The 22,967-nt window shown below is 36.4% G+C and overlaps 3 protein-coding genes across 11 annotated transcripts in view; 2 read left to right on the top strand and 1 right to left on the bottom strand.

The window, feature by feature from the left end:
- Positions 1-5,085, top strand: part of ART4 (ADP-ribosyltransferase 4 (inactive) (Dombrock blood group)) — an 18,203-nt gene extending 13,118 nt beyond the window's left edge. The window contains exon 3 of the mRNA XM_017873526.1: positions 1,181-5,085. Coding sequence (XP_017729015.1) covers positions 1,181-1,272 — 92 coding nt within the window. The 3' untranslated portion in view covers positions 1,273-5,085. The remainder of the gene's footprint in view (positions 1-1,180) is intronic.
- Positions 5,086-6,880: 1,795 nt separating this feature from the next.
- CUNH12orf60 (chromosome unknown C12orf60 homolog) overlaps positions 6,881-22,967 on the bottom strand; it is a 20,484-nt gene continuing 4,397 nt past the window's right edge. For 5 of the 9 annotated variants that reach the window (XM_017873578.1, XM_017873576.1, XM_017873585.1 and 2 more), the window contains one exon: positions 6,881-7,801. In XM_017873578.1, coding sequence (XP_017729067.1) covers positions 7,049-7,777 — 729 coding nt within the window. In that variant the 5' untranslated portion in view covers positions 7,778-7,801 and the 3' untranslated portion in view covers positions 6,881-7,048. Of the gene's footprint in view, positions 7,802-20,103; positions 20,185-21,846; positions 22,011-22,967 lie in introns of those variants that run through there. The other 4 variants (XM_017873553.1, XM_017873563.1, XM_017873538.1 and 1 more) reach the window with 2 other exon arrangements.
- SMCO3 (single-pass membrane protein with coiled-coil domains 3) overlaps positions 16,765-22,967 on the top strand; it is an 8,453-nt gene continuing 2,250 nt past the window's right edge. Inside the window, exon 1 of the mRNA XM_017873599.1 lies at positions 16,765-16,853. The gene's annotated coding sequence lies outside the window, so the exon portion shown is untranslated. The remainder of the gene's footprint in view (positions 16,854-22,967) is intronic.

Here is a 22,967-nt window from a genome sequence, read left to right as displayed (position 1 = left end):
TATATATATATATATATATAAAATACAGGCACACACAGAGTACATTTCTGTCTTTTCTGTCTTGAATTTCTACTTGTGTGTGTGTATATATATATACACACACACACACACATTCCTGTATAGAAATTCCAAAAAACTCAAAAAATATAGTGTGAAAATAGTAGAAATGCATTTCTCTCTGGTTATCCTATCAAACAATATGAGCAAATATTGAGGCAATTAGAGTTGAATCTCTTCCTCCCAGAAACATCTTTTCTACCTTAAACAATCAGTGAAGACTGGCTGAAAAGAGATTCTAGTCTTTATTTAGACTATTCTTTACAATGTTTCCATCTCCCATCTCATTTCAGTCCCCATCCCATTGTATGGTCAATTATTAGTTATATCTGACAATTTTTTTTTCCAGTTTTGCTTCCACACCGAACTGACTGCTAACCTGTCCCACATTTCCTGTGAAAGGTGTATATGTGTACTTAGTACACACACATACACACACACACACTCGAAACAGGACTGTGTTAATATTTCTTGCTCACCTTGTAATGAAAAATTCTATGGATGGACATGTAATACACAGACAAAGAGTTTAGTGGTTAAGAATGCAGAATTGAGACAAACTGGCCAAATTTGAATGGTGCCTACACTACTTACGAGATGTGTGACACTGGCAAGTTTTATCACATCTCTGTGTCACAATCTCATCAACTAAAAACCAAGGATAATGACAATAAAAATCTCATAGGTTTGTTGTAAGGCTTAAGTAAGTTAATATATAGCAAGGGCTCAAAATAGATACTAGCACAAAAATCAGCATTCAGTTTGCATTAACTTTCATAATGGTGATGAAGATGATGATAATTAAGATGGAGATAATGATAACAGTGATTATGCTGCTGGTGATGATAAAGATGGAAAATCAGATCTCTACCACCAGCTGGCTGGGTTACCTGGAAGTACATCTTTTAACCTCTTGGTGTGTTTCATCATCTACAAAATAAGCAAATTATGTTCAAAAAATCTAAAAGAATGTGTTTTAAGTAGCTAACTTCAAATGTTTTTATTAGGAATTTTCTAAGTTAAGAAAGTGGATAAATCAAGAAATGAGGTGGTTTAAAAAAAAAAAAAAAAAAAAAAACTCTGCTACCTAAAACATCTCTAACTTTTGTTTTGTTTTTTACAGCTTCCAGCAAGAAATGCATCCCTGATCCTATAGCTATTGCATCTCTCTCCTTTTTGGCCAGTGTCATCATCTTTTCCAAAAGCCAAGTATAAAGGAATCTTGTGACTCCTTTTATTTAAAAAAAATTTTAAATAAAATCTTTTTTATTGGCCTTTCGGCTAGAAATGTAAATTTGTTTTCCAGGAAGGATGATCCCATAATAATTCTGCTGAAACCAGTACATGGCCTCCTCTTTGTTAATTCTCTTATGCCTTTCCTTGCACCCCTTTGCCTTATTTCAATCTGAGCACCCTAAGTACTCTTGGGGAAATCACTCTGCCCATCTAGCAACTGATGCAGAGCTGGCTCAGCCCACTGACTGTGATTGGCCTGTAACTCAGGCCTTAGCCAATCAGTATATTTCTTCTTCATGGACACAAAGATTCATGCTGGAATAGAAAATGATCCAATCAGAGCCTGTGAGATGCAATCAGGGTACTTGTTTGGAAATGCAATTGGAAATAGAATGGGAGCTTCTTTTCTGAATGGATATTAATGAAAGCAGGGTAGGAGCTTATAGCTGCCAGTAGAGATCCTGCCACCAGGAGAGGAGACCCTACCTCCTTGAGAAAGGACCTAACACAACAAAGGAAGAGCTGATAAATGAAAAGAAACTGAGACCTGATGAGAGTGTATAAGCCTCTGGATCCAACTTTGCCTAAACCTGAATACTCCAAGATTTTTCATTATATAAATCAATAATTTACGGTTTTGCCTGCATAATTTGAATTAGATTTTCTATGTCAAGCATCAAGCAGTTGAAGGAGTTCCAATGAATACAAGGACTCTTCCTTTTTTTTTTTTAATTTAGTTATTCCAAATAGGAAGAAATCAAAGAAGATCAAGTTAGAAAGCAAAGAACAAATTCTTCACCAAACGGAAAAGCTTTGAACCCCAGAGATTAACCAAGGTGTGAATTTTCTTCAGATATTTTTATGAGCATTCAAGATCAAGCTAGTATGGCCTCAGATGAGAAGACACATGGAAACTTGAGAAATAAAAGGGAAAGTTAATGAAACATGTTAGTGAAATCTCATTCACCAGCACTAATGGGTGTTCATGCATGTTCCTAAGACATTACAAAAGTTAAAATTTAAACTCATATGTTAATTTATAGAGAACTTGATGGCAAATTTAAGTCTTCATAGCAAATATAAATATTAGGAAAACATAAGGGTATGTGTGAAGGTTAACAGAGATTATGAGAGGAAAAAAACACTGATTACAAACAAATATCAGCGATATAGTGAGGTCTCATTACATGTAAACTAGCAGATGCAGAGAAGTATAAATTGTTGAATTGCATAGCTGGAAATGTTCTCTAACGCTTCCCTCAGGTAGTAATTTAGGTAGGGACCTAAGGGATTATTTAACCTGATCATGATCACTTAAAGACCCTGGTATCAAGCTAAATGGAGTAAAGATGTGGGCTAACTCTAAAATTTTGGATTTTGAAAGTCCATGCTCCTTATCCCTTCTGAGATTCGGATAAGAAGCAGCAAAACTGAAAATCAGTCCATCTATTTACTCTCCATAGGACTTCCTGAATGGCCTGTGTCATGATCAAAGAAACAGAATGGGGAATAAGCTACATAAAATTACCTGGCAGGGAGTTCAGGCATCTCTGTACTATCCTTCTTTACATTGGGATTTGAAACTAACAAGGCCAAATCACCTCTGTCACCTAGTTGCAGTAGCCTCTACAGTCAATAAAGGAAAGAATTTCTGCCAGGCATGGTGGCTCACCCCTGTAATCCCAGCAGTTTGGGAGGCTGAGGAGGATGGATCACGAGGTCAGGAGTTCAAGACCAGCCTGGCCAGCATGGCGAAACCCCGTCTCTACTAAAAATACAAAAATTAGCCAGGCATGGTGGTGTGCGCCTGCAATCCCAGCTATTTGGGAGGCTGATGCAGGAAAATTGTCTGAACCCAGGAGGTGGACGTAGTGCAGTGAGCCAAGTTCACACCACTGCACTCCAGCCTGGGCAACAGAGTGAGGCTCGATCTCAAAAAAAGAAAAAAAGAAAGAATTTCTACAAACAGACAATTTATGTGACTTGCATAGGAGAGCATCTTTGGCAGTTTGTTGGCTACCTAGTAGAGAGTACTGGGGGCATGGCTCTGGGAGCAAGCTCTTCCAGTGAGCATTGATGAGTCAGTAATGACATGCTATGTTAGGAAAAGCCAACCAACATCTTAAGTACATTTTTCCTGTGCCATAGAAATGCATGTATTGAGCCATACTATGTACAAAGCACTTTGGGGATTAAAAGTTGAGAACACTAGGCCAGATCTCTCATGAGTTTACAATCTCTTGGGAGAAATTAAGAACACAAGCAAGCCACAAGTGAAAGGCAAAAAAAAAAAAAAAAAAAAGGCGAAAATCAAGTTTTCTGTTCAAAACAATTCAAAAGAAAGATTTCTTCCAACCTAGGCAAGAAGAGACAGCTGGAAGGCTTTAAGTAAGAGGCTGCATTTGAACCAGCCCTTAGGGCTCTAGCCTGGGAGAAGGGGTGAGCGGAAGGAGAAAAAAAGAAAGAGTATGTGCCAAGTGTGTAGTGCTCAAAACAAGGCCAAATATTAAATGCTTGGAGCTGAGACAAAAATGTGATTCCTCTGGCCTATGGTTAGATAAAGCTTTCCATCAGAGATGAGGTTTTATTTAGAGGAAAGTAGAAAATAGAAGCAGATACAGAATGATCGATGTATGTACAGCATAAGGTCCGGGAGCAGACAGGTCTGGCAGAGAGTGAGGGGTAATGTGGGCTGGACAGGCAATTTGAAGCCACTCAATGAAGCTAAAAAGTCAGCCAAAAGCATTTGATTTCCATGAGAAGCCATAATTTTCTGAGTAAGACAATTCTCCTAAAGCGTTGACTCTCCAGGCACAAGCAGCAACAGCATCCTTTAAGAACTCGTTAGAAATGTGAATTTTAGAGCCCGATCCCAGACTACAGAATCAGAAATTGAACAGTCTGTTTTAATAAGTCTTCTAGATGATTCTGCTATACACCAACATTTGAGAACACTGTGACTTACATGATTATGATCCTTAGGGGAATAGCCAAGTTTCTAAAAATGATAACTTAGTTCTAACTCCTGCTGCTGTTTTACAGATCAAATCTCTGGAGACAGAAACTATTCTCTTAAAATTATATAGATTCATGAGTTTGGTTAAGAATAAATGTACATGGTTCACATCCCCTCAGTCTCTCCCTATAGTCCAAAGTTTTTGAGCAAGGAGTCTGTAGAGTATTGATTTAAATTGATTCAAAGTCTAAGTTACATGTTTATGAAACTCTAAGAGACTAGTTTTAGAAATTCCACTGTAATTTCTGCTGGGATAAATTTGTTAGGCTGGGATATCTTTCAAAGATAAAGTGGATGCTCAAATATGTGTAAATTCATGCAATTGTTAACAGAGACTGTGCTATAAGGAATACTTATGTCCTATAGTAATTTTATTAAAGAAATACATGCATCTCTCCTTTTGATGTGTACAGAAACATACTGTTTAACCTGAGGAAGCTGATTGAAACAGGAAAATTTAAAAGTAAAACAATCCATGTAATACTTTACTTTTATAACAAAGTGTTCTCTTTAATATGCTTATTAGATTATCCTGAAGTTCTCTATTTACTCTTTTTAAAATAATCCAATTAAAGAAAATTTCAGTAGAGTTTGTTTTGCTGGAAGAATCAGGATTCTTGTACTGAGTTGTCTAATGATATTAATCAAATTGATTCACACTGAATGAACTAGCTCTTGATTTGGTAAAATTCAACAAGCATTTATTGAATTAGGTGCTTTCAGAAATACCAAGATGCAGCAAACATTGGCAACTGATAAAGAAAAAAATACAAGTAGAATAGGATTTCCTTTTTTATAATAGTAAATGATCATGTGTTGTGTTCTGTTGTGTGGCAGTTCACTTTTTCCTCCCTATTTATGCTTCATTCAAACAGCTAGGCCATGCCATGTTCACAGCCTAGAGGAGGAATGAGACCAGGCATAGCATAGAAACACATGAGTCCCCCCCACTTTGTTCTTCAAAAATCAAAGGATATTAGAGAAAATGAGAGGAACCCACAACCAAAGTATTTGAGAGACATTAAATGTGAGTAATAGGTTTGAGAAAAAATACAGCCTTTCCTCAGTATTTCCATAAGCCAAGAGGCAGTAGCAGACATGATGTCATTAGAGTGGTCAGACTGGTGGTACCCAGTAGTGGGAAAATGTGAAACACTGTAAATGATCACCAACCTAACAACAGCCACCAGCACTTGAAGACCACTCATCTTTATTGAAGTGGGCACTTCCCATCTCTAACACCCTGGTTGTCATTCCCACTGGCATCTGGCAAGGACTTCCTGTGAACTGCCACCAGCCATTCTTCCAGTCACTTCACAGAAGGACTCTGCACCAAGACTTTTCTTGGTCCTTGTCTCATTCACTTCCATATGAATCCCCCTAGCTGTTGCATCCAACATTCTGAAACATAATTCTAAGACTAAAAAGAGATTGAAACCCTAGGCACATATATGTCTAGAAAAAGTAGCAAAGTGAGAGTCCTGTCTCCCTTCTCCTCTCTCTCACCCTGTGTGTGCGTGTGTTTATGTGTATGTGTGTGGGTATGTGTGTGTGTGTATATATATGTGTATATATATGTTTCTTCTGAGGTGGTGGCAGCAAATGAATCAATTTAACATCCTGTTCAAAATAATAGAGTTCTTAACAGAAACCTATTACAAATAAGCAAGATTTCAGCTTTGCTGTGGAGAGAAAATGAGAGTTAATATATTGAAACTCATCCTTTTTCCAGGACCTCCCAGCTCTGGTAATGGTCAAAATCCACTTGACCCTCCCTACCAAACATTCTGAAATGCTTACCATTTGTCTGGGGATGGAGAAGGGATTCCTTATTTTAAATGACAATAGTAATTACAATGATGACTTTGGCTTGGAGTTGTCACTGCTTTTCCTATTCTCAACAGAGTTTCTATCAAGGTATCATGTGAAATAGTTAACTTCAAGGCCAATCTTAGGAGTACACACTCATTTACAATGCATGAGAACCAAAGACTTATGGTAGACAAAGAGACTGTCCTATCTCATCTCTTTAAATACAAGCACATCTCAGATATCCTACTTCTGCAAGTGTTTTCTTTGTGAAAATCTTTTCTTTGTGAAAGGCTAGAGTACCTCCATTTTTCCACCTCTAATCTCCTAATCATAAGACCTCGGAAGGAGACAAATGAGAATGAACTATCTGCTCTAGTCTTACTCACATAAGCAGGAAAAGTCTACTATTGCTCATTCACTGTTCTTATTTACTTATGAATGAATCGTATCTAAAATATTTAGTGATGGCTTCTGATCGTCAAAGTACTGAAGTATATAGAAATTGGTATATGAGTGACAAAAATTGAGTTTATTTTGTTTCCCAGGCCTAGGTTGTCTATCTAATGACAACATTTACAGTTTACCTGGACTTCTCACTGGAAATAGAATAGTTAAGAGTGGGAACTACTTTAGGGTTGTTTTAATTATGCTTTAAGATGAAACATAATATTTAGAAACATCCTCAAATGTAATACCACTTTGTTTTTTTCAACAACATATTCTTCTTAGTGACTGACATTTCAAACAGGCTTTCTGAGTTATTTATTTTAATAAAGCAAAACTACAGGTAAATGTTTTGCCAGATGACTTTCATGTACTTATGTTCTAATATACCATGTTTGGCACCAAAAGATCTTAGAAACCACTATGAAAAACCATAAGATTTGAATTAGTTTTCTGACAGAAATGAACAGTTCTGTTGCATCCCTACTTGTCACTGGCTTTCTTAAACACAGAAATATTCATTTCCATAGTCTTTATGGCTTTTTGGAGAATCTCTAAGATTGGTCCCATAGCCTTGACAATTTGTTCCAACAAATCTGCTGCTGACTCTATGGAATTGTTGGAATCCTCAGTTTTTAGTGCATCCTGCAGTTTTTTCAAGGTGTCTGTCATAGTGGTTTTGGAAGAATCTGGACTCCTGGTTGTCTCAGATGTGGTGACATCTGATTGCTCTTTGGTGTCTTCTGTATAGAAGTCACTTAATTGAAGATTCATGATGGGGAATTTCATCAAGTGTGAAAGAGAAGATTCCAAACTCCCAAGGATGTTACTGCTGTTTAGTGCAGAGATGATGACTGGTGTATGGGCACTTTTGAACACTTCTTTAGCTGACTGATGCAACTCCTCTACACTGGTACCCTTCTGAACCATAGAGCACATGGCCATTGCAACCTTGGAACCTAAAGACTCCTTTTGAATTTTGTCAAGTTTTGTATACACTACAGATTGCATCTCAAAAATTTTGAGCATTTGCTCAAAAAAATCCTTAATGTTACTATTGTTTTTCACAGCCATCAAAAGGATTTGAGTGTTCATACTGCGATTAAACAACTCAGTCAGTGTGTTTGTGACAGAAGCAAAATCTTGTACATGAAAGAACATTTTGGCAGCTTGAATCAGTCTCTCTTTATCCTTTTCTGACTCTGAAGACATTTCTTCAACAAAGAAGTTTCAGCACTGCAAAGCAAAGCAGTAATCCAAATGAAAACTAAAAGTCGATTTGGCAACCATAAAAAACTGAAAGTATAGTCTAAATATGAGGATAACTCCTGCCAAGGGCAGGAAAGCTATACAAACATTAAAACAAAAATGATACTTTGCTTCAATAAAGAAATAAATAAATAAATAATTAAAACAGAGTAGAATAGGGTTGTATCACTGAATTTATACCACATATCAAATACTGTATGCTGGATCCCAAATATATGGATAGATTCATATACTGAATTACACTACACTCAAGGATATTACCCTTGATAACTATTCAGTATAGTGAAAAATATTGGATAAAGCATTACAAATTACATAGAGGGTCTCCGGTTCCAGTTAAGGTAGACTAAGTACACTCCATCCAATCTTTCCTACTGATTACAACTAAAAATCTGAACTGAATATATAAAATCCCTATCAGATAATGCTGAAAGCTAGATGACAAAAGGCCAAGGAAGTAGGGAGTACGGCATTGAAACGACAACAAAGCAATGAAGCTCTCTGACTTTTTGTTTGAGGGTGGGTGTTTTGTTGTCGTTGTTGTTTGTCTTTTCCTCCTTCCTATATATCCCACCTTGGGCTCTAGGGCCGCCTGGAATTAGAACTGTGAACATGCCCAAACAGGGAGAGCTCCAAAAAAAACCTACTCTGCCTAGCAAATCAGGAGCAGGGGCCTCTGCCGGTAGATCCCTTTTGATCTAGTTGCCGGCAACAATATGGTAGCCCCCCCGCCCCCCACCGACCTAGCCCTCTGTCTGCCCTCAACTAGTCATGAGCAGGAGGCAGCCCCAAACACTTCTGATTTCAAGCGCTAGGAAGTAACAGCAGTACCACCCACCCCCATCCCCTACTCCCCACCCCACCCACACACACACATCTCACAAGCACAGCAGAGGTCAGTCAGTGCTTTGCCCCTGCCCCTGCCAACTGGCAGTGAAAAGGCTGTCCTTATGGAGTGGATCTCTTTTCACTCTTCCCACTCTACCCTGGGCAGAAGCAACTGTCGTGCAGGGATGGTGGTAGTGACCTTGCAGGCTCCTTTCTCTTACTGCTTTGCCCCAAGATGAGAACCAGTTGCAATGGGAAGAGCTGAAATTGTTTTCCAGCCAGAACACCAGGAAAGGGGACCCCTGGGAATCAAACAGTGGGTGGCAGACCACAGAAAGAAGCAAAAATTATAACCAAAAAATAGCACTGTTGGGATTTTCAATGCATGTAGACTCAATGTATATGACAATTACATCATAAAGGAGAGAGGGTAAGGAGACTTATGTAGCTGAAAGACTTCTTGATTTCACTTGAAGTGATAAAATATTAATTCTAAGCAGATTGCGTGAAGTGTGGAAGTATATTATAATCTCTAGAGTAGCCACTAAAAACAGAGCAGGAAACAATGGGGCCATGGAAGCAGAGATGGGGGTGATGTGGCCCCATATTCAGGGCTGATGATGGCCACCAGAGCTGGAAGAGGCAAGGAATGGATTCTCCCTCAGAGCCCCCAGAGGGAGCGAGGGCCTGCTTGACTTCAGCCTTCCAGCCTTGAGAACTCTGAGAGGGTACATTTCTGTTGTTTAAAATCACTAAGTTTGTGGTAATTTGTGACAGCAGCCCTAGATACTAATACAGATTTTGGTCAATAGGCAAATTAAAATGAAACTTCACAATTATATAAGTAACTACTTATATTACTCAAAAGATGGTTTGAAAAGGAAAACAGAGAAGTTTTAAAAACAGAACAGAAAAACAGAAAACTAATAATAAATGTTACACTTAATCGAAGCATATCAATAGTTACATTAAATATGCATTTCTAGAACTAATAACTAAGTTTCACAAGGTTGAAAAATACAAGATCAAATGTACAAAATCAATTGTATTTCCATATATTAGCAATAAAATAAAAATCAGAAATTAAAATTAAAACAATGACCTTTACAATATCATTAAAAATATGAAATATTTATAGATAAATCTGACAAGAGAGATGAAATATCTCTACACTTAGAACTGTAAAATATTGCTGAGAAAAATTAAGGAAGACCTAAATAAATAGAAAGATATATATTGTTAATGGACCAAAACACTCAATATTGCTAAGATGTCAGTATTCCTCAAATTAATTTATAAAAACAACACAATTCCAATAAAAAATTCCAGCAGCTTTTCTGATATATAAAAGACAATAAATGTTCTCTTAATAGAATTAAAATAGAAATCAACAAAGATACACGAAAAACTACAAAATATTATTAATTAACACACCCTTAAATAATCAAAAAAGTCACAAAAATATAGAAAATATTTTGAACTGAATGAAAATGAAAATATATCAAAATCTGTGGGATGAAACTAAAGCAGTGCTTAGAGAGAAATCTGTAGATTAAGTGTTTATATTAGAAACGAAGATATAAAATGAATAATTTTAACTTCTATCTTAAGTTAGAAAAGAAGGAGCAAACATTCAAAGTAAGCAAAAGGAAAAAAATAATACAGAGTAGAAATCAGTGAAATTCAAAACAGAAAAAATAGACAAAATCCAATAAAACTAAAAGGTGTTTCTTCGAAAAGAAAAACCAATAAAATTGTTAAACTTTAAGCCAGATTGACCAAAAAAAGGAGAGAGAACATAAATTACCAACATAAAGAATGAGATGTCACTACTCACCCTACAGACATAAGGATAATGAGAGAACACTATAAACAACTCTGTGTGCACAAATTCAACAATCTAAATGAAATAGACCCATTCCTTCAAAGACATAAGCTATGAAAACTCACCCAAGTAGAAACAGAAAACTTGAATAAACCTATTTTTCTTAAAGAAATTGCATCTGTAGTTAAACACCTTCTAGAAGAGAAAATTCAAGACACAGATGGTTTCAGTGGTAAATTCAAACCATCATTTACAAAAGAATAACAATTCTACACAATCTCCTCCAGAAAACAGAAAGGGAGAATATTTCATTTTGGGTTTTTTTTTGAGATGGAGTCTCGCTCTGTCCCCCAGGCTGGAGTGCAGTGGCCTGATCTTGGCTCACTGCAAGCTCCGCCTCCCAGGTTCATGCCATTCTCCTGCCTCAGTCTCCCGAGTAGCTGGGACTATAGGTGCCCACCACCATGCCTGGCTAATTTATTTTTGTATTTTTAGTAGAGTTGGTGTTTCACTGTGTTAGCCAGGATGGTCTCAATCTCCTGACCTCGTAATCCAGCCACCTCAGCCTCCCAAAGTGCACAGGAGAATATTTCTCAACTCATTTTATAAGGCTACCATTGTAGAAAAATAAGAAAACTCTAGACCAATATTCCTTAAGAACATACACATAAAATTCAACAAAATATTATCAAATCCAATCCAAAATGTATAAAAGAATAATACATCGCACCAATTTAAGGTGTATCCCAAAATGTAAGGTTGGTTCAACATTAAAAAATCAAACTAAACAAGAAAAATGACATGATCACATCAGTAGATGCAGAAAAGGCATTTTTAAATATTCAATATCCATTAATAATTAAAATTCTTAGCAAACTAGGAATATAAGAAAACTTCCTTAATCATAGAGGACTTTTACAAAGAACCACAGCTAACATAATAAGAGACTAATTGTTACCCCTCAGGACCGGGAATTAGTCAGGTATGTCCACTTTCACCAGTTCTATTTAATATCATACTGGAAATCTTAGAAAGTGATGTAGGACAAGAAAAAGAAAATATTCAAATAGAGAAGGAAGAAATAAAACTACCTCTGTTTGTAGACAACATGATATCTACATATAAAATCCCAAGGAATCTACACAAAAGTTAGAGCTATTAGCAATTTTAGCAGATGCAAGGTCAGCATTCAAATATTCATTGTTTTCTATTCACTAGGAATGAACAATAGGGAACCAATCATTTTTATAAGTATCATTTATAATACTCTCTCAATAAAATCTTAAATATAAATCTAAAATATATGTGCATAATCTGTGCACTAAGATTTTTTTAAAATTCTGAAGTAAAAAAAAAAAAAAAAAATCAAAGAAAATGTAAATAAATGGAGAGACAAACTCTGTCCATGAATTGAAAGACACTATAAAGCAAAGATGTCAACTCAAACTCTGTCCACGGATTGGAAGACTTATGTAGTTAAGATGTCAATTTTTCCCAAATTGCTCCACAGAATTAATGCAATCACAATAAAAATGCCATCAAGATTCTTTATAGATATAGAACAGTGAATTCTAGAATATATATGTAAATGTAAAGGAGCAAGAATAGACAAAGATTTTTCTAAAGGAACAGTTAGAAGACTCACACAATCTAATATTAACATATACTACAGTAATTGAGACAGTATGGTATTGGTGATACGTAGATGAACCTAACAGAATAGAAAGTCTAAAAAGGACCCACAAATGTGGTCAATTGATTTTTTTTTTTTTTTTTTTTTTTGAGATGGAGTCTTGCTCTGTCACCAGGCTGGAGTGCAGTGGAACGATCTCAGCTCACTGCAACCTCCACCCCTGCTCTCCCGGATTCAAGCGATTCCCCTGCCTCAGCCTCCCAAGTATCTGGGACTACAGGTACGCACCACCACACCTGGCTAATTTTTTTGTATTTTAGTAGAGACGGGCTTTCACCATGTTGGCCAGAATGGTCTCGATCTCCTGACCTCGTGATCTGCCCGCCTTGGCCTCCCAAAGTGCTGGGATTACAGGCATTGAGCCATCATGCCTGGCCGGTCAGTTGATTTTTAACGAAGATGCAAAGGCAATTTAATATAGAACGTTTAGGTGTTTTCACCCTAGAAGAAAACGTAGGCAGTACCATTTAGGACATAGGTATGGGCAAAGACTTCACGACAAAAATGCCAAAAACAATTGAAACAAAAGCCAAAATTGACACATAGGATCTAATTAAACTAAAGAGCTTCTGCACAGCAACAGAAATTATCATCAGAGTGAACAAGCAACTTACAGAATGGGAGAAACTTTTTGCAATCTACCTACCTGATAAAGGTCTAATATCCATAATTTACAGGGAACTTAAACAAATTTACAACCCCATCAAAAAGTGAGCAAAGGATATGAACAGACACTTCTCAAAAGAAGACCTCTACAAGACCAACAAACGTATGAAAAAAAAAAAGCTCAACATCACTGATCATCAGAGAAATACCAGTGAGATACCATCTCACACCAGTCAGATGCTGGCAAGGGTGTGGAGAAATAGGAATGCTTTTACCCTGTTAGTGGGAATGTAAATTAGTTCAACCATTGTGGAAGACAGTATAGCAATTCCTCAAAGATACAGAACCAGAAATACTATTTGACCCATCAATCCCATTATTGGGTATATACCCAAAGGATTATAAATCACGTTACTATAAAGACACATACACATGTATGTTTACTGCAGCACTATTTACAATAGCAAAGACTTGGAACCAACCCAAATGCCCATCAATGACAGACTGGATAAAGAAAATGTGGCACATATACACCATGGAATACTATGCAGCCATAAAAGGAATGAGATCATGTCCTTTGCAGGGACATGGATGAAGCTGGAAGCCATCATCCTCAGCAAACTAACACAGGAACAGAAAACCAAACACCGCATGTTCTCACTCATAAGTGCAAGTTGAGCAATGAGAACACATGAACACAGGGAGGGGAACAACACACACCAGGGCCAGTTGGGGAGTAGGGGGCGAGGGGAGGGAACTTAAAGGATGGGTCAACAGGTACAGCAAACCACCATGGCACATGCATACCTATGTAACAAACCTGCACGTTCTGCACATGGATCCTTTTTTTTTTTAAAGAAATAAAGAAAAACAAAACAAAAAAAGAAATAACAAAAAAAGAAAGTTTAGGGTTTTTCAACGAATGGTGCTGGGAAAGCCTGATACCCATATGCAAAGACATAAACCTTGATTTTATGTCATACCATATACATACGTAAATTAACTCAAAATGGGACATGAATATAAAACCATAAAACAGAAGAAAATCTTGTAATTTTTGGTTAGCTGATTAGTCCTTTGATATGTATGATACCAAAAGCATATCCATTAAAGAAAAAACGATAAACTGGCCGGGTATGGTGGCTCATATATTGTTAGATATATATTTAAGTATTTATATTTAAGTATTTTATTTTAGTGTAATCCCAACACTTTGGGAGACCAAGGCAAGCAGATCACTTAAGGCCAGGAGTTGGAGACCAGCCTGCCCAACATGGCAAAACTCCGTCTCTACTAAAAATACAAAAATCAGCACACGTCTGTAATCCCAGCTACTTGGGAGGCTGAGACACGAGAATCGCTTGAACCTGGAAGGTGGAGGATGCAGTGAGCCAAGATGGCACCACTGCACTAGAGCCTGGGCAACAGAGTGAGACTCTGTATCAAAAAAGAAAAAAAGAAAAAAGAAAATGTAAAGACCTGATCAGCAATTTTAAATGCCGCAAATATGATAAACATTGTAAATTATTATGTTTACTCATTACAATGTCATTGGCAATGCTAGAAAAACAATTTTGCAAGAGGCAGGAATATGTGCAGAAGCTAGATTATAAATACTGGAAAATTGATGGAGAAAATGAAGCAGAGGCAATACATGTACACTACCCAATTGGGAAGTCTAACTGTGAAAAGAGAGATAAAGGAGGCTATTAGGTCAAAAAGGTGATTATTTTTAGGTTTGCTTGATTTTTTTTTAAGTGCAACATTCATAAGTGCTGGCGAATTGTTGAAACAATCAAAACTGAATCAGGCAGGTTATTCAGGGTCATGGAATATATGGTTTTTGAGCAGTTTTTTTAGGAAAGGAAGGGAATGAGCTTTAGGATAAAGGGAAAAATAAAGCATTCTAAATAAAAGAAACTATCAAGTGAGAGCTACATGCAGACAAGTTTGGAGATATTATTGCTTTCACTCTCATTTCCCACCACTGTCGATCCAGCAGTGAAACTTGTCAAATCAGCCTTCCTGATTCCCTAAAACCACCCTGACTCCAAGATCTACACTAAGAAAATTTGCCTCCTTCCTACAGTTCAGCTCTGACTATTGATTTGATGTCAATACTGGCTTTAGTAGTCAAGAAAGATTTAAGAAGTTCAAGTTTTCAACCTGAGAAACTGATTGCAGAAAAAAGAAGTTCAAGTTGATTAGGGGCTCCGTATGAAGTCAATATTGCTTCTAGTTTTCTCTGATAATTCTTTTGCATTGTTACTGTTTATCCCTAATTTTGGCAACTCCACTTAGGCTACTAGGGGTAGGAGAGAAAGGAGTGGATGAGTAGGCAATAAATGTTAAGAAGGGTAGAAATAGGAGAGAAACAAACACCTTAGGAACAAGTGGGTTAAATGGTACTCTTCAACAATAGCCTCTTCAGAAACAAAATGTAACTGTTTTAAGATAGGGTAAGAGACAGACATATTTTTTCTAGATACTGTAGGTAATGGGATTGGTGACTCATGCTTTATTGTCCATACTTACTAATCAAGTGGACACAACGTACCCTTGCTGAAATCCAAACCTCCAAATATTACCCCATAATAAAAAGAATTTTTTAATGGTTCACTATTACCTACAGAATGAAATACAATTTCCTAGCATGACATTTAAGGCTATCTACAAACTGTTTTTAATTTTCCATGACTTACGTTCCCTTAACTGCTCCCACTTACACCCTGTATCATCAGCATGGAGGATTTTGTTCCCTGAAAATGTTCTACAATTTTGCTCTCAGTGTTCCCTCCATCTGTATTATCTCCTTTATACCACCATCCTCCCCAAACATCTGTTAAAATCCTACTTAACATCCATACCTAGTTCAGATACACTGGCCACAGGTGGGGACCTGGATACATCAAGGCAAGATGATCCACTGGGACAAAAGTAGAAAAGTGACCCCACTTAGCCCTTCTTTAGGAACACTGGGCAGCATTTTTAGATTTTAAAGTCTCCTGTCTGCCTGTCTGGCATTTTGATTCTGTATCCTGTATCCACCCATTCTCCTCTCCCCTCCACCAGGAGATACTGTTGTTAATATATGAATTGCTACCACTTCATAAGATTTTGCCACATATCAGCCACTATGGCAATTACTTTATAAACATTATCCCATTTAAACCTTCTGAAAATCCATAAATTATTAACTAATACTCATATTACACCAATGGGAAAACTTAGAGAGGCTAAGTGACTTTCTTAGGGTTACATGACCAGTAAGTGGTACTTGGAGTACACAAAACCAGGACTGTCTGAGGGTAAAGCCTGCTGTCTTTCACTAAGTTACACTGGGGCTGAGTGATTTCCCTGTGACTCAGGTATCTTTGCTGCGGAGGAATTAACGGGTCTGAAGACAGAAGCCGGAAGAAGCAGCAGGGAAGACTCTGATCTGAGCTTTCGGAGAAAAGACTAGAGTTAGACTTTAAGGTTTTTTACTGTCAAGACAATTCACCAACATAGGAAGAGAAAGAGTGATAAAGAGGAGAACTCCTAGCTGGAAAGAAAAGAAAAAAAAATTGGATGCAAGTAACTGCATTTATATCTCTTGAGAATTTAAATAACCAGCAACAGTTAGAGGTACAAATGCAACAAAAGCTAACAGAAACTTATTATCTGGAATAGCTGACAAGATAAAACCCCAAAATCTGAGAGCTGCAATCAAAGAGCCACCTTCTCTACTGAATTGAATTAGCTCAGTTATATAGCGCTTCTCAAAAATAAAAAGTCCATTAAAGAACAGAAATTTAAAAATAAGTTTTACACACTGTAAGTCTTTCAATTTATATAACTTAACACTATATACTAAGTTTTCATCAATAGGAGATAAAAGAATCCTGAGGTCCAAGCCATGTAGAAATAGTCTACAAACCAGACAGGCAGAGGGACCCAGCAGAGACTAGCAAAGTCTGTAAGTCATCACATTCCACCAGAAATATCCAGATGAAACCAGATGAAAAAGCACTTTAACAATACTCCTAAACAACTGCTGGGACCACGGAACTCAGAAACACAGCAAGGTAAGCAACGTGGATATTTCTATTGATATAATACTTTGTTTCTCAATAGTAGGAGGAATTTGAAACAGCCCGTCAGTCTTGAATCCTAACCATAAATAAAATAAAGTAAAAAAAGCAGCTTTGTTATAAGAGGATCCCATGACACGTTCCTTGTGATTTGGAAGGAACCTTCCCTGGCCTTCTCTGAAGACAGCAGAGAAGGAAGAAAATTAACAATTTCTAGGACTGATTAAGTCAGAGTGGAAGAGAAGCAGTAAAGACATGAATTTTAAGAAGGATTAAGGATAAAATGATACCTGTGTGAACGTGTGAAGTTTATATGGATAGTACCATTTCCTTCTATGCCATTAATATTAATATAGGCACTCAGTACCTATCTGCAAAAGAATGAATGTGGAATCTAATACTGGTTAATGTATAGTACTTATACTGTTTCATAAATTATGTTCTATCGAAATATCTCTGAGCATTTGCTGTGTGTCTCCAAACAGGCTGTTATCATCTTAAGGGCAAGGAACACTGTCTTTTTCAAATGCCTCAAGGGATACAGTAGAGGCTTCACCAGTGAACACTTGATAAATGCTGATGAATGACTTTAATATTCTTTCTGCTCAGAAACATTTTTTAAAAGAATTTATATCAGAAAGTATATCATCACATCATGAGCAATTTTGTTTTAATTAAAGGCCACAGTTTTATTGGAATTAAAGGAGACTCAGAACTAGTTAGAAGCTGTTATTTTCTCCTGAAAAGCTCCTGATTTTACCTATACCCTATTTCCACACTCCCAAATAAGGGAACTGTGCATGATGGCAAAACTCCATTTGGACAGTGAAGAAAAGTGACAGCAAGAAGAAACGTAAAACCTCAGAGAGCACTAATGACTAAACATCAGAGGTTTAGACGGGGTCATGTTTTTCTTTCTTTCTTTTTTAATTGTTAGTATAAGAAAAGTTCAAACATACACAGAAGTAGAGACAATAACATAATAAACTCCCATGTACCCATAACTCAGCTTTAAAAATTATCAATGAGTTTGCGTCCTTGTAGGGGAGACATGGCATCGGCAGCTGGAAACCATCATCCTTAGCAAACTAGTCACAAGAACAGAAAACCAAACACCGCAATGTTCTCACTCATATATAGAAGAACTGGAACAATCGAGATCCCACTTGGCACTCAGACAAGAGCCTTTTGAAAACATCACACAACTGGGGCTATCATGGGAGGGGGGAAGGGGAGGAGAGGGCTTGCATTGAGTATAACCAAGATATAAATGATGAATTGATGGTGCTGACCGAGTATATCAAAATACAAACACACCAACATGGCATAAGTATACAACATATATGGTAACAAACCTGCCACTTTGCACATGTACCGCTAGAACTTCAAAGTATAATAGAGCCAAAAAAAAAAAAAAAAAAAAAAAAATTTAAATGATAATGATTTTTATCAGACAAGGCCCAATATTTTTTCCTCTATAACCCTAGGTACCGGAACCATACTATTCTTTCCAGGATTTGCCACATCCAAGACCAATTTCATTTCATCTTAAGACGTTTTGCCAGAAAGGAGAGAGAAGAGATTTCCATGAAGCAGGGCAAGAACTTTCTCTTTGGAAATTTAACCTTACACTTCGCTGCTATTTAAGGCAGAGGACTCATCTTTGACTTGGAAAGATAGCCAGCAGCTATGTTTAGTGTCTTGGGATATGAGACAGGGGATCATTCACTAAACCGAAACAGCAAGCACACCTTTCAGAGACACAAACTTGCATAGATAACCCATACCAGAATCCTAAAATAAAAATTGTAAAAAAATAAAATTTTTTTTTTAAAAAAAAGTATATAGCAGGATAGCCCAGTAATCCTACTATGAAAAATTTATTTGGGTTAGGACAGTAAAAACGCTTTTGGAATGCAGTTTACCGACAGCATATCAACAAGTAATAAAAAAATTTAATTCCCATTACTTAATCCACTAATTATGTAATGTCTTCTAGGTATTTATGCTGAAAGTAAGCCAGATATAATGGGAGGGAAAAAAAATATGTGTGGTATCAAGAGAGCGCGAATTACAACATTATTTGTGATAGTGAAACAATTTTGGATTTATCCAAAACCAATGGTAATGCAGATAGGAAGTAGTATGGATGACAAGAGCCAATAAGAATATTTTTAAAAACTATCAGAATATCCGGGTACACCCAGTTGTTAAGTGAATTCAAGGATGAATTTTACTATACTGGATGATGATAACTTTGAAAAGATAGCTTATGCATCATAAACAAATTTTGAAAAAGGAATAACAAAAATCAAAAAATGAAATGGAGGTTTTATGGGTTTTTTTTCTCCTCTATTTAAAAAAGTTTATATATTACTGGTAATAAGTATATGTTAAAAAATTATTTGTTTTACCAAACCATTCACTTTTAATTTCTCCATAATATACCATCTATCAAAGCACAAATCATATATTGCATTATCCATGAAGCTTTCTCTAATCATCTTGATATTAATTTCTAAGTTCACTAGCACTTGACAGTCAACACACTACTGTTATTCACGAAAGTATCCTAAAAAGTTTTATTTGAACATATGACAATCAATACATTTTCATTTTGTAAGGTGGTTCCTTTTCTGAAAAACTAAAACAACTGTATGGTGTCATTAAATAAACCTTAACTTTTAGATACAATTATCAGTATATTTCTACCATATCTTACATGCTCTTTAATCTTAAATGTTGACTTCTCAATTCAAAAAAATTGACAAGGTTAGAGGCAGTAAGCATCCATCTCAAGCTAACCTTTGTCTCCATTTTCATTCCTTAAGGTGTGCTGATCAATGGCATCAGCACTTTCAGATGTTTTTGTCATTTTTTAATAAAATAACAAGTCAAAGTTTCCAGGCTTTGTTTTAGCAACAGAACTCTCTCATCAAATAAAATTTTACCCATCCAGATCCCAAATGTGTAGAGCAAGAGAAAGCACAGCTGCTCCAGGCTAGCAAAGGCCCAGGTGAAAAATGGGAGTCCCAGAGACAGAGAGCTCCACCTGCTGGCTAGCAGTTCCCCAGCAGTTGCTCCAGGGCACTACAGAACCCATTTCATGGATAACTACAATAAAATATTCAAATAATAGCATAAACTCTGTACAAAAGTGGATGGTAATTCCCCAAGTGGAATTTTTCACTGACAGAAAGCACCATCATGTGATAATTCAAATTATGTAAAAGTTCAAACTTACCATACAATGGGTGTAACCAGAGCTGGATTAAATATACCACTTGCTGCTGGTGCCACAATCTTTGAAAGTGACAGGTCGTCACTGAAAATGGAATAAGATGGAGAAAGTATATGGCACAGAACTCCTCTCTGGCACAATATTATGGGTTGTTTGTAAAATATCACCTGAAGCTTGCATGAGTAACAACTCTGACCTTTAAGAAGGGTGACTCCAAATAATTGCAAGGCTTTTGTTTTGCTGAGTGGAGTTATCGCTTTGGGAGTCAGAACTAAATTGTCAAAGGCAATAATGAAAATACTGCACCCTGCCAACTATAGTTCTCCATGTGGTGCCCAACCTCTCCTCAACTGTCAAGCACATATTTAAGAATATCTACTTGAAAGGTTACAAATTGTTAACCTTACTAGACGACTAAATGTCTCCATATGGCCACAGTGCCAATATATTATATATTAAAGTACGGGTTGTTTAAAACAAATTTGCACCAGTCAAATACCAACTATACCTTTAATTTTGTATGATATATTACTTTCAACTTGACATTATAGTTATAAATCTGTCTTAACTTCCTAATTAGATTAGAAATTCCAAAAAAGCAAGGACCATGTCTTTTTCATCTTTGTATGGTTTGCAGAGTGGTGTTGGCATATGACCTTACACGTGGTAAGCACTAACCTATTAGATGAATTGTTAATGAATTAATAATTGCCTTCTTCACTAAGCTCTTCAAACTTCACCTATCCAAAACACAATTCAATGGTTTCACCTTCAATCCCCACCTCTCCTCTTCCTAATTGCCCAGTGCTCCTTATCTCATTTGGGGTGTAGAAATAACCTGGAGCTGTATTCAGAGCTGGAGCTCAGACATACCTGAGCAGGTATGGTGGCAGGCCTGCTGAAGATATGTTAGTACAAGAAAACCCTCCCCACTTCCTACCCTTAGGAAAAAAGCTAGGAAGGTAAGTCTGACTCAGAATAAAAGTCCTTTTTCATTATAAGGGAAACATAATTCTTAGCACATCATAACATTTCTTAGCCCAACTTGTTATTGGAACAAAGTCATGAACTGATATCTAGATCCTACGAAGAAGAGTGTAAGAGTGCAAGTGCAAGATCATGACTACTTAAAAGGAAGAAAAACAGTAGTTGAAAACATACAGTGTCTTACACTTTGATTTCTAGTAAGACTGAACTTTTCCCACCATTTTATTAGACACTATATTTTGTACTCTGTTCAGGGTTGTTTGCTCATTTATATATTAGATTGTCACTGCTTTTTAAAAATAATAACAGTACTTTTTTTGCATTTTCCCCAGCTTGTTTTCAGTTCTTTTTACATTGGCCATCTTTATTAGTCAAATTTTTGCATGTGATTTTTTTTTCATTGGTTTTAGGCTTTTAAAGTCCTCCTCCACACAGATATTTGAAAATTATCCATTTTCTTCCAGCTATTATTTTTCTACATGTATGACACTAACAATTTTGTTATTAATTTTTAACCCCAAAGTCTAGCCCATGACTCAAGACCATTTATGGAGTAATAATTTTGATTATTATTGATTTGAGATTCTACAATTTACTATTATTAAATGGATAGAAGAGTCTGCTTTGGGGACTAATTTGTTCCATTAATTCACTGACTCTTGTTCCTGTACCATACTGTTTACTATTTTGTTTTTATGGTGTTTTAATACTGGGGGGAGAAGAGTTCTATTTTTTTTTCCTGAAAAAAATAAGGCTCACCTGTTCAGTCTTTTCAGAAACATTCTACGGTTAATTTGTGAAGTTGTGCTAAAACAATGAGTTAATTGAAAAGGAGCCGACCACTTGGAAGCATTCTGCCTCCCATCCAGGAGGAAGGTTCATTTCTCCATTTGTTTATCTTGAGGTAGATAGAATCACCACCTTTTCTGGAAACTATGCCTTCATATAATGGCATATGATAGCTGCTAGAGATATTTTCAACTTTTTCAGGATAAGAAAACTCCTCTTGCCTAAGTGTCTGAAGAGGAATATAGCTAATTTTCTTCTGTCAGTCAGAAACTAGAGTTTTCACTTCATAATAAGATCTGAAAACCGAGAGTCAAAAAAGACAAACATTTAATGGAAAATTACCAGAAGAAAAAATAAAATTTAAAGTCCAAATCTGTGCTTATCAAATTACAGTTTGCAACCCATTGTGTATTTAGAGAGTATTTACTGGATCTTCAACAAGCAATTTCTTTAAAAGGAATTGGATTAGAGATTTTCTAAGTATTGTTTTGCGGAAATGTGTGTCTGTTACACGTATGCCTGCCTGTATATATGTGCATGTGTGCTGGATTTGAATCAAGGATAAAAATGAATTTCTGACCATGGTAGTTTATTTTGCCAGGAGGTTCCAGTGCATTTTTCTAAATCTAACAACATACATGGTTATTTATGTTTCTAAACAATTTCAGAAAAATTTTCCCTTTTCCGTTTCTAAATTATATCCATATGATTTGGAGGATAGGTTATTTTCAGGTTTACTTTCTTGAAAGAAAAACATCTTCATTCCTTCATTCCATGCTTCTGAGGTTCCCCTTAAGCAGAATAAGAACTGTGGTGCTAGAAGACATAGGGTCCAAGTTAATTACGATGTTGTTTACTTAAAAAGAGACTGTGCCAGATTCCACATGGATATGGATAGAGAACTCCATTTTTTCTCTCTTTTCTCTTGAGTTTAATTTTTTAAAAAAGTGCCAGCCACATAGAAAAGCTACTCAAAGTATGCATATTGAGTAGCATCATGCTCTTACTGGCTCAAATTTAGATTTTTCACCCAAATAAACACAGAAGAACATGACTGTTTTCTCTAAATGGTATCGTAGGCCAAAAGAACA

Source organism: Rhinopithecus bieti, unplaced genomic scaffold, assembly GCF_001698545.2.
Source record: "Rhinopithecus bieti isolate Rb0 unplaced genomic scaffold, ASM169854v2 scaffold_110, whole genome shotgun sequence".
NCBI classification, from domain to species: Eukaryota; Metazoa; Chordata; class Mammalia; order Primates; family Cercopithecidae; genus Rhinopithecus; species Rhinopithecus bieti.
Note: the sequence above shows the minus strand (reverse complement) of the source record. Positions and strands in the feature narration are given on the sequence as shown.